This window comes from Callospermophilus lateralis, unplaced genomic scaffold, assembly GCF_048772815.1.
Source record: "Callospermophilus lateralis isolate mCalLat2 unplaced genomic scaffold, mCalLat2.hap1 Scaffold_74, whole genome shotgun sequence".
In the NCBI taxonomy this organism is placed as follows: domain Eukaryota; kingdom Metazoa; phylum Chordata; class Mammalia; order Rodentia; family Sciuridae; genus Callospermophilus; species Callospermophilus lateralis.
In genome coordinates, this window is record NW_027515420.1 from 4,329,834 (window position 1) to 4,342,007 (window position 12,174).

At 35.4% G+C, this 12,174-nt stretch overlaps 1 protein-coding gene across 1 annotated transcript in view; it reads right to left on the reverse strand.

Moving 5' to 3' along the window:
• LOC143389910 (protein crumbs homolog 1-like) overlaps positions 1–11,517 on the reverse strand; it is a 58,707-nt gene extending 47,190 nt beyond the window's left edge. The window contains 5 exon segments of the mRNA XM_076842640.1: positions 1,257–1,764; positions 1,859–1,898; positions 7,180–7,848; positions 7,851–8,135; positions 11,427–11,517. Coding sequence (XP_076698755.1) covers positions 1,257–1,764; positions 1,859–1,898; positions 7,180–7,848; positions 7,851–8,135; positions 11,427–11,517 — 1,593 coding nt within the window.
• Positions 11,518–12,174: the final 657 nt, after the last annotated feature.

The window sequence follows — 12,174 nt, forward strand, 5'->3', positions numbered from 1 at the left end:
AATGTATAATACAAGGATGCTTGTTGAAATGTAACAACGCTTTCTGTATTTTACAAATTATCCCATATTTTCACATGCAGTAATTATTTGCAATAAGAATTATTACTCTTATTTTTACAGATGAGGGTCTTTCTGTTGTGGAAATGAAAATGAAGCTTGGTAACTAGATCCTCTGGGTCCCAATTCAATGCCATCCCTCACCATTTGCTCTGCCTCTGAATCAGAGACTCATTGTTCTTAATTCAGGTCTTACAAGTTCACTCACAAAGTATTCAAAATAAAAATATTTTAAAAGAAAATTTTTTAGAGCCTGACTGTGTGTATCCCAGGACAACTATTAGCAAACCATTCAGGATAGTTACATAACTTTATTTTTATTTTTATCTCTTATTTTTTTTTTTAGGGCTGAGGATTGAACCCAGGGCCTCACCCATGCAAAGCACATATTCTACCACTGAGCCACACCCTCAGATTGTTACATAAAATTTAGTTTCTTTATAAATAGTATAAAAGGGGATAATAATATCTGGTTTATACAGTAATCCTTCAACAGAATTAATGGATTAATCTATGTAAAATAGTGCCTGGCACATTAGAAGTGCTCCTATAGTAAATTCATAATGATTTCTCTGTGTATATTTAGGACTAAGGCTAGTCTGTGACCATAGTTGGAGATCAGTAAACATGTAACACACATCAATATGCTTCCTTCTTTTCCTCTGAAAGCTCATGCAGAGCTGACAGTTTCATATAGTTAATGTAGCCCTTAGAAGAGCATATAAAGTACATAATATAAAGCATGGGTTCTGAGAAATTTCAGAGGAATTCAAATTTAAAAAAAAAAACTCTCAGATTTTTTTTCTTGCTTAAGTAATAAACGTTCAAAACAGCAATAGCTTGGTATTTAAGATAAAGTTAATTGACTCTTTCAAAAGAGTTAGTTCAGTTAAGCCTATAGAGTGCCATAAGAGTTTAAGAATTAGAATATTAATATTCTTAAGAAATTTGATTGATGTGGGGTAGGAAATATGTAACTGAAGTTATTATCATTGTTAAATATATCATGATGCCAATAAGTCCACTAAAATTTATCAGAAATCATGCAGTCTGTTGGGAACATAGATATTTAACAGGTCTATTGCTGATGGGCCAGTAACATTGTTGTCAGGTACAAAGGAAGGTTTTATTAAATTGCATGTTAATAAAATAAAAAAATTAGCATACAAAATGTTCAGAGGTGGTACAAATAACCCTACCTTGCAGATGGTGTCTCCCAGACAGCCTTGAGTCACATTGACAAGAACTGGACTGTGGGATGCACTGTTTGTGGAATTTGGAAAGAATTTCAGATTTTGGTAATTTAATCTTACATCCTGGATACAGCCTGTGAAGAAGCCACCATAAATTTCAGTCTCTTTCTTGTCAGGTAGGCCACCAATGTAAATGACATCTCCTCTTTGGATTTTCCATGTGGCAGCAGAAATAAATCCAAGGTTTTGTGAAGATTGATACAATTCAATTTTATTTGGCTTGATTTTCAAAGTCACTAAGTGGACATTTCCATCACTAAGAACAAATTCTACTGTGAATTTGGGAGAGCTTGGAGTCAGCAGTGCTAATCTTCCATGCTCTAGCCAGACACGAATGTATTGGTAAGTGCTGTTTTTCAAAGTTAGAAGTAAGCCTGACGGATGATTTGTTCGGACAAACATGGAGAGGCTGAAGTTCTGTCCATAACTCCTGTCAAGATTAAAGACATCAAATGTATGAAAGATGATATATCATGAGCTCTGTAATGTTTTGAACAATCAATAAAAAATAAATAAAACAGGAAAAAAATAGATTAAAGACAGCATATCCAGTGGAGTCATCCTGGCCAAATCTGCCTGCCACATACTCTTTGATGTCAAAATAGAAGAGGAGAAACAAAGAGGAAACATCTTGAGACTCAAAAGGAAGAAGGTACAGAAGGGGAAAATTTTATATCTACACACACATACACATTTTTTATGTTCAGGACAGACTTACTGAATAGACTAACAATTTGGCCTCATTTTCTGTAATTCTGAGTTTACTTTTTCCTGAAAACAACTGCATTTGAGTCTGTAGTTCATAAATGAGGCCATCGAACACAAAAGAGAAAAAGCTAAAGAATCTCCCCTTCACTGTCTAAAATGCTGGGGCTTAGTGGTGAAATGTCAGACACTACATTACATTCCATCTTGGAAGAAATTTGAGATTTTTAAGCATATTGTTCAGGCAGGCTTCATCTTTGCTATTTGTAGGCATGCTGGAGCCAATGAATTATTAAACCTAATTTTTTTTTTTGTAAAGGACAAAAATCAAGAATTTGATTAGTAAATACTCTGGGATGATACCCCACATAATGAGGCAGGACAGAGGATCAAAGGAAGAGGAAGACTCTTCCTTCGGTGTCCTGCTTTGGAGGAGAAAAGGAGAGAGAAAAGGGAGCAAAGATGAATATTGACCCCTTTAGGCCTTTCTTATGGTTGAAGGAGTTAGAAATGCGCAAAAGAGGCAATATCAGTGATGCACTCCACCTCAAGAAAACTCAAGACGTGTAAAAATGAAACCTGCATTTAAAAACATCGGTGAGGTAGTAGGAGCAAATATTCCTATCCTTATCAAATTTATATACTAGTAGGGATAAACATACATGGCACAGATAAGAAAGCCAGCTGTGTAGCATGTCAGCACACTAGAGATCATTTAGTATAAAACAAGTCATAGAGAAATAGAATGGGAAGATTTGAGAATAGGGATGGGATTGTAATTTTAAATGGAATAATAAGGAAAGAACTCTCTAAGAAGTAATATTTGAGCAAAAACCCAAAGAGAGGGACATTACTGCAGTAATTCAAGAGAGGAATAATGATACCTTGAATCAGGAGGTGGTGAGAAGTAGTAGGAGTTTTAAAATACTTTAAAAGTAGAACAAATAGAATTTTCTAAATCAAGTACATCTTCAAGATTTTGGACCAGCAACTAGAAGCCTGGAATTTCTATTTGTAATGATGGGGAAGAAAACTGGAAGAACTGATTTGGGAGGAAAATTGGAGTCCACATAAAATTAAAGATGCCTTATTAGATATCTACAAGGAAATGACCACTAGGTAGTTGCCACAGAAATTCAGGGGAGATGTTCTGGGATAACTATAATAATTTGGTATTTTTCATCGTACATGAAGGATTTAAAGACAGAAGACTGAATGGTACCATCACAAAAGTAAATATATAGGGAGTAAAAGAAGTGGTACAGGGACTGAGCCTGTCGGTTCCAGACATTTGGAGGCAAAGGAGATGACAGAAGAGGAATCAGTAAGATAAGGGAATCCAGTTAGACTGATACCCTGTAAGCCCACTAAGGAGTATGTGTTACTCAACTGTGTTTGCTGTTGTTAAAAGGTCAAGTGAGAGGAAGACTAAGAAATGCCCATTACATCTTGCTACCTAGAAATCAATGCTGAACTTGACAAGAGCACTGTCTTAAAAATATTGCTGTCTTTGGGTTTTTGCATCCCTGTCCTAGAAGAAAAGCACATCTGAAGTGTTTAAATGTCATCATATGGTTTAACTGAAGTTTCACCAAAAGTTAGATGTATTTTAGTTCAGCTGAGCTTTAGTGAAACTTGCTTAGGCAGCCATCTGTTTGAAGACCTCCTGCATAACAGGCTGTATTTTCAGAACTCTGACTTGATTTCCTATGGAACATTGCAGTTTGAATCTTCATTTGGAGACTACCTGCTCCAGGCAACTACAGATAGCTTTCAAAGTGTACTGTTGGATAAAATAACCTCTTTGAAAAGGTTAACATCTCCGAATACACTGCAGCACTTTCATATATGATAAAAATGCTTAATAAGATTTGGCTCTTGAAGCTTAAGGATTGAGGATACACACAAAATCATTCAATCTCAGAGGTCCCTGCTGATCAATCTAGGATCCCTGCAGTATCATTTTGCAGACCTCAACTAAAAGACAGAATACAGATTTGTTCCCCCCCCCATACACCTTGAGAAGCTTGACTCTTTAGTAATCTTATTCTTCAGAATCATATACAGTTAGTCAGCATGTATGATGTGCTGCAAGATTTTAGAAATACCTGAAGCCAAATTTGATTTCTCGGTGGAAATGGAAGGGATAATTCTCATACATGTTGGTGATATATGTCCTGAAGATCAGTGGTAACATATGCTGATGAAAAATAAATTTTGAAATGCTTTAATGATTGATGGAACACAAGATAAAATTTAAGGAGAATAAATAAAAGGCGCTTAGATCAAAAAGTGCCTCATAGGTTTTTGGGAGAGAAATAGGATTCTATGACATTGTGAATGACAGTGACTCCAAGTGAGATACTCATGTGATGTAAGTACAAGAAAAGTGGCAGAGCATCAGTCTAATGTTAGGCTGCAACATAGAAGCATGTTATCCAGAATAAGGGAGGTTGAGGTCTTGTGTCACCTTGTATCATCAAGCACATCTGTCACATTTTAGGAAGAAGACAGACAAGCAGGTTTACCACCAAGAAGCAGGTGACGACATGTCTGAAGATCATGCCATATGGAAACTTTAGAAGAAACTAGGATGTGTAGCATGATAGATGTGAAAGGTTTGATATTTCTAGATGCTCTTCTTCAAGTATTTAAGCATCCTTAGGAAGAAGAGGTGTTAAGAGTTATATGAGCATATCTTCAGGAATTATAACATGACCAATAAATGAAAGCTTTGGGGAAATCACATTTCCTTTAGACACAAGGACAGAACTGTTCAGGGAAATTTTGACAAGAAAGAATGAGTGAATTCACCATTCCTGAAGGTATTTAAGCAGAGTTTTGGGTCAATACACTTGGCAGGCACAACAGTGTAAAAAAAACAAACAAACAAATCCAATCATGGCATGAAATTTCTTCTATATATGTGAATTTGTAATTCTAGAAGGATAAGATTCTCAAAGTATAGGTGTATAATTGAAGATAAATATAAATTGTTTTTATAAATTAAATATTCTCCCAAAGGAAAGATATAGGTGGTGCATTTATTCTGAAGAATATCTTGGAAACTCTGTGTTCTTACACACAATCGACCCAAGGTAAGCTGGGACCACCTTACAGACAGTTTTGGGTCTAAGCTTAGGGAAACCCTTCAGAGTTCAGGCCAATTTTAAAAAGATTGACTTTAAGATATTACATATCCCTATGCTTTTTGTATTTAGTAAGTCAATAAAATTCTCTATCAGGTGTGCTTAATATTTGCAGTGTGTAACAAGGTTGGGAAATGTTTTCCAAACATCATGATTTGGGTGAAGTTTGTGTCTTTCTGCTTGTTAGTACCTATCCTCCCTCTTGAATACACACGTAACAAAGAAAGTCCTTTTTTTCCAAAAAAATATTTCTTTTACAAATGAAATTTAAAACAAATTTCTGATATTCAATTAATGGTAAAATTCTAAGAGCATTTACAAACATACAATTGCCAAAAGATGTGTAATTACTGCATTTAAGCATCTTTTGTAAAAGGAATATGCTCCACACAAAACATTTCTCATAGACAACAGCCAACATAGAATATTTTAGTTTTATGACTAAAGGTGATAAGAAAAATGTAATTTTTCTTAAACTTATCCCAAGTATTCAAAAAAGAAAAGATTTTACAGAACTTGTTATAATCTCTTGAAGCCAAACATTCTCACGGGGATTGAACAGTTTTAAATATTGTAAGGATATAAGGATATGGGGGAAGTAGAGGGACTATAAGCAATTCAGGAACTTGGCTTAAAAAGTTCATAATTTTCCAAGTTGGAAAAAAATGCACTAAAGAAAACCAGAGCCCACTGAATTGGCATCTCTTGAATCTATCTGCTGGGACAGTGAGCATCGCCATGGTCAGCATTAACCTCGAGGGTCACTGCATCTGGAAGTCAGTCAAAGTGAGTCAGCATCTGTTTGTTATTTTGTATATGTACTAAAAATATTGCCTTGGGTCAATTAAATTTTTCTTCAAAAAGTGAACCATCTCCTCAGCATAATTTCCCCTTTTCTCCTTTAAAAAAACAAAAAACAAAAACATCACGAAACAACTAGCCATTCTGTTTAAAATATTACATAGTGTGAGTAGATGCCATTCCTCATTGTCAAACAGTTCCATGATTTGTAATGAATATTGTGGGCAGGGGGAAACCCGTGAATAGTTTCTAATAATTCTTAGCCATTTGAACATTGAGTAGGGTGTGGGCTAAGACTGGTTTTAATTTTATTTCATAAAAAGCAGAGAAGACTATTTACCAGATGTTGTCCTACTTGAAGTTACTCTAAAATCTTGGAGTAAATTACAGCTGAATTTCAAAGCGGTCTGTTACAATTACCTCTCAGACTTTTTCAATGCATGATAATAATAATAAAAAGAAACAGGTATGTATTGATCACTATCAACAGCAATTTTTTACATGATGCTGGAAATAAAGGATTTTGAAATTTATTTAAAACCATGATTTGCTAGAAAGATCAGATCAACTTGTTTATGGCATCTACCAAGTTTTACTATTGTTACTTTTCACTCCCCCCCATCCCCACTGACTCTCTCTCTTCCTTCCTTCCTTTCTTTCTTTCCCTCTGTAAGACCTCTATCTGTTTTTTCCAATGCAGTTCTGGCAAAATTTGTTTTTGTCACTTTGCATGAAATTAGTGTTCTGTTAAAGTGCTAAACTTATGCATGATTTTGGAGCAAGTATGAATTGCATAGAAAGAAGATTGAGGAAGTGAATATTTACTGGGACTCTACTAAGCACAACAGACTATGCTAATAGGTGGCACTGACTAGTTTTGTGAATAAAGTCCTTTTACAAATGAGATTTACAACAAATTTCTGATATGCAACTAATGGTAAAATTCTAAGAGCAGGTACAAACAGCAAAATTAAAACCCATTTGAATAGGAGCTATTTGCTTATTGTTTATTTTTCTGACTGAGAGAAACTCAGGTCTCCTCTGAATCCACTCAAAATGAACACACAGCCCTGCACTCTTCTGTTTTCTCATTAGTGGGCAAACAGCAGCGTAAGTTTTGAGGTTCATTATACTTCATATCAGTAATAGCAAGGCTGTCCTTGTGATTGCTCTGCTCTGGGGCACAGCATTCCTAGGCACCTATCCCCTTTCACCTCTCAGACAGTTGGGACCTTCATAGGGCCTGTAGCAGTCACACTGGTAGCTGAGCCACAAGTTGATGCAGCGTCCTCTATTCTGACAAGGTTGACTCTCACACCAATCCTTCCTCACACAGCCTGCCTTGACATTTAACGACAAGCCAGATGAAATGTTCTCCCAGGTAATGGGATTCAAATCAAATTTAATGTCTGGGAGACAGCCTACAAACGAAGGTGTGGATGGGATATTATAGATGTTAAGCAGAGTGACTGCATTGCTGGCTGATCCCACTGGTAAACCACCCAAAAAAGAGTTTTGAAAACCACATATTTATTGAGTCCTTTCAAATGGAGAAGGAGCTTTAGTGATGCATTTCTCTGTACAAGAGCTGCTGGCTAAGGTAAGGGTCACAGTCTCTGCAAATATTACCTCCACTGAATGCCACTCTCCATTGCTGGTGCTGTGGGAAATGTACAGAAGCACTTTTGACTGATTATGAACTTGAATTGATAAGTGAATGTAGCCACTTAGCAACTCCATCTTTACAAATGTGTCCCTGTTCCCTTGGAAAGGTAGAAGTGATGTTGGCTGAACAGTCTGAAACCTGAAGGCTATGTTACAAACTGAGTCCTTGGTTGTATGTGGACCACTTGTGACCCATAGAAAGCCATTGCCCTCAAATAAAGTGTGGTGAGAGTTTCACACAATGATCCAGTATATCCAGGTAGACATAGGCAGCTGAATCCATGTTGGTCATTTTGGAAGTGAGGTATGCAGACTCCATTGTTTAGACATTGGTGATGGGTGCAGCCCAGGAGAATGTCAGAACAGTTCTCTCCTCCATAAAATGTTCCAGAAGGGTTGTCAAATGGGCAATGGCAAGTATAATTCCCAGGTAAATTCTCACAAGTACCACCATTTTGGCAAGGGTTTGATGAACATTCATTGATGTCTTCTTCACAATGAATTCCTGTTAAATAATAAACAATAGGTTAGAAATAGGTATATTCAATATGATTATATGACTGCTTTGATTCTACACCATGTACAGTCAGAAGAATGAGAAGTTATACTCCATATATGTTTGCTGTATCAAAATGCATTCTATTGTCATGTATAACTAATTAGAGCAAATTTAAAAAATAGATATATTCAGATTAGAAATAGAAATTTCACATAACTTTCATGTATAATCTCCCAGTTTAGAGAAATCTGAAATTCAAAACTGTAAAGGAATAAAATATAGTTCTTGAGGAAGACTAAGATCAATTTGACCATTCCATGTACATTGTAATTAGAAGAGCATTCATGATACACTTTGAATTCTTTCTGTAGAAATAGATCATTTGTTGATTACAGTGATTGATTCAAACTACCACTGTCAGATATACATTGAGCACTAAATACCATAAAAATAAAAAAGGGAAAATATTGCTCTTGGAACTAATCCTACATATAAATGATTAATTTGTGGATGTTTTTTGCAATTTATAGTAGTTAAATAATAAGTTTATCCATTTATTTCACTCTATCCTATTTGGAAATAGTGATGTTTCCTTCTATCTTGTTTGTGTGCCAGATAACTCCTAAAACCAAAATTTGAAAAATACAAAGACCTGGACATCTCACACTATGGAGCTCTTAAGTGGATGGAAGTTCCCATTTCCTCCTTCCCAACAATTCTAGAATAAAACAAGGCATCTATCCCATATCAAGCCCCTGCTTAAAATTTTTACTTAGTTTTCCTTTAGTCTTTCCTAACTCCAAGACAAAGAAAGACATCCAGTTAAATAATTATTCGAATTTATTTAATCAATGTAATAGGAAGAAATATAATACCATTTAAGAATTATGATGAATTCAAATGAACAAATAATGAAAACAAAATTTGATATATGTGGAACACTTTATGATTTCTTCAATACCTTCCTCCACAATTGTCTGAGGTGCTCAAGGCAGATATTCCTAGTTCATTTTCACAGAAGAAATGGAAGTTTAGGAAGAAGAAAGTCTAAATACCAAAGCTAATTTATAATGTGACCCTAAACTATGTTTTAAAAAATCTAAAGTGATATTGTTTTTTATTTGACAACTTAGTGCACTCTTCTTTACTGTTGTCACCAGTACATATACTGCAAATAATGTGTAAATCATACAAATCAATTGAAGGGGGGAAAATATATTTTACCCAAAAGAGAGTAAGACTGAAATCTTTAATAGGCACAAGGCTTCTTGATGGAAAAATCCTTTTCTAACCAAAGGATCCTGATGCATTAAGCAGCTCTGCCTTTTCTCATACATGAATTATTAAGTCATGCCATCATGTTTTTACATGTAAAGAATAAACATCACACTCAGATTAAAGAGCTTTGGCAATAAAGTTCCCAATTAACATAATATCTGAATATATGTTTTAAAAAATTTAATCAAAAGGCTGTTAGATATGGTGTTAGATATGAGTTCCAGTTAGGCTATATGATCTTGAACAAGATACATTTAGTTTCTGTGTCTTAACTTCCTCATCTACAAAATGGGGTGAATAAGAGTGTTTCTTTGTATCGTGGGGTTTTTTAACCGATGAAGTAAGTGAAAACATATACAATACTCATATCATCATTTGGATATAAGTTCTCAGAGAGTGTCGGCCATTACTAAAAGATAATAAACAAAAGAATTAACCCTCTACTGACAACATTTGAATAGTGCTGTGATCATTGAAAGAGACAATCTAAAATGTGTGGCCTAGGTAGTACCCCTCAATTGCACAATTTTACATAATGAGAGATTTACACGGATAGCATGTTAGTGTAGAATCTCATTGGATTGTGAGTTCTGTCATGCAAGGGAAAATTACTGTTTTATTCATCAATGTATGTCTAAAACACAGCTTAGTGGTTGGCTTGTATTTGGCATTGTTTGATTAGGTTTTTGAATGAATTAATCAATAATGACCGTCCTTAAGTAATAAACACATTTAATCTGATCCAAACTCCAAAATGCTCTTCTTGTGTATACTCCTGGATATAGGTAGACAATGCTAATCTTGGAGTATCTGATGCCATTGATGTACCATACATTTAGAAACTTGATTGTATTCTATTATACTTATATGTTACTGTACTTGAATTACTTCTATATAGTCCTTGTTAATTAAAAAAATTAAGCTCTGTGAAAATAGTAAATGCACTATAAACTAAAATTTCTGACAATGCCTTCACAGTGCTAAGGGCACATGATTTAAAATGTTTGATGAATAGAACAGAGTTGAACTGAACCAATTTGTTACTTAATCATTCTTAATACAGAGAACTGACAAAGGTATGACACGTAAAGCTAAATCCTAAAGGAGTGTTCTAATGCAAGTTTAATTTTACTGACTTTATAAATAAGTTAAACTTTTATATTAGAAGATATTTTCTTAAATTTGATTTTCCCAGGATTTAAAAATAATTAATCAACAGTATTTAATTAAGAGGAATATTGAACAATTTGTGATGTGAAGTACAACCAAGCAAAATACTATTATTTTTCTCTCACTCCATTGTTAATATATCTAATAGGGGAAAGATGTGCCTTGCTTCTGGATAATATCTCCAGGAGACTGCATGATTTTTCTGCTCACTCTTAGATAACAGAGTCATGATCATTTAAAACAACAACAAACAAACAAAAAAACAAATGGTAATTAAAATGGCCAGTCACATATAATTATAAAAGTCTCAATGCAATTCACACTAACCTAAATCTCTTTTTCTGATAGGCCAAACTTAGGCTGTCTAAAAGAAAGACCTGAAAAATTTCTTCCCTCTGTTTCTGTTCCTTTACTGTCTCTATCTCCAAACTTCTAAGTGTTCTGACCCTTAGAGGACTAGCATTTGTGGGAGGGAAGAGAATTCAGGGAGTAGAGTTTGCTGAAGGGGAAGACTGGAGTTTGTTTAAGGGGAAGAGGATACAGGGAGCTTTTACCTGACAAGAGCTAATGTAGCATGATTCATGTCCACTGAGCCTAGAAGGTCCTTAAAGTTTATATTTGCTCTAGGGTCATTTCTGAGTTCCTTGGAGCCTCTTCTGCTCTGTTCCTGTAGGGACCTGTGAAGAAGGGAGACCTGGCCTTTCCGATGACTAGCTGTTCTCACAGCTCCCTTCTCCCTCCCCCAGTATGTATTGGTTTACAGACATTGACTCCTTTTTCACAACTCTCTCTGTCCAGGTGGGCTCCCTCACCTTTTGACAGAGGCCTGTTGGAAAGGTTCCCTTTTACCTGGTCCACTCACAGACATTCCTATCATGGGTTGCCCATCTGGACCTCGGGATTCCTGTACCTTTGACCTGCAGTTGAGGGGAGTGGACATTTAATTTCCGGCACCACACAGAAGGAATTCTCTCTTCCTCTCTTTCCTGCTACCTCAGATTACCAGTCACCCCCATTAGATTCCTTAACCAGGTAGAGAGTCTAGTCTAAACGGATGATTTCTTTCCCCACCCAATGTTTAGGGGACACTGAAATTGTTCTTGACACAGCCTTATTTTGCTTGGGGTTGGAATGTAGCTTCTAACTCTAAATTTCAGGGGTTCTATGTAATTCAAAACATAGTCTCTTGAAAGAAATCTCTCTGTAGACCCACTGTTTATAACTACCTCTGAAGAATCTTTACATGATACTGAATGAGTATAAACATTTCAAATTCCTGAAATCTATTATCTTCATTTATTGTGATTTTCTCTTTTTTTTGATGTCTATAACTCACTTTAGTACCCTTAATTGACCCTTCAATTTACCATCTCTCAAATTTACAAAATACCTGGTCTGTGTCCTATTCACAGAGGATTGTGGGAGAAGCAAAATAGAAGAGTATCTACTTCAATATGTTTCAATATGCTCATGACATCATGGAAGAACAAAAATGTATATTTATAAAAATACCTTGTAGACAGTAGGCTCACAGTTGGTGTGGATAACATGTGAACATCAAACTCTGGCAACCTTACAGACGATTTCACAAAGTTTC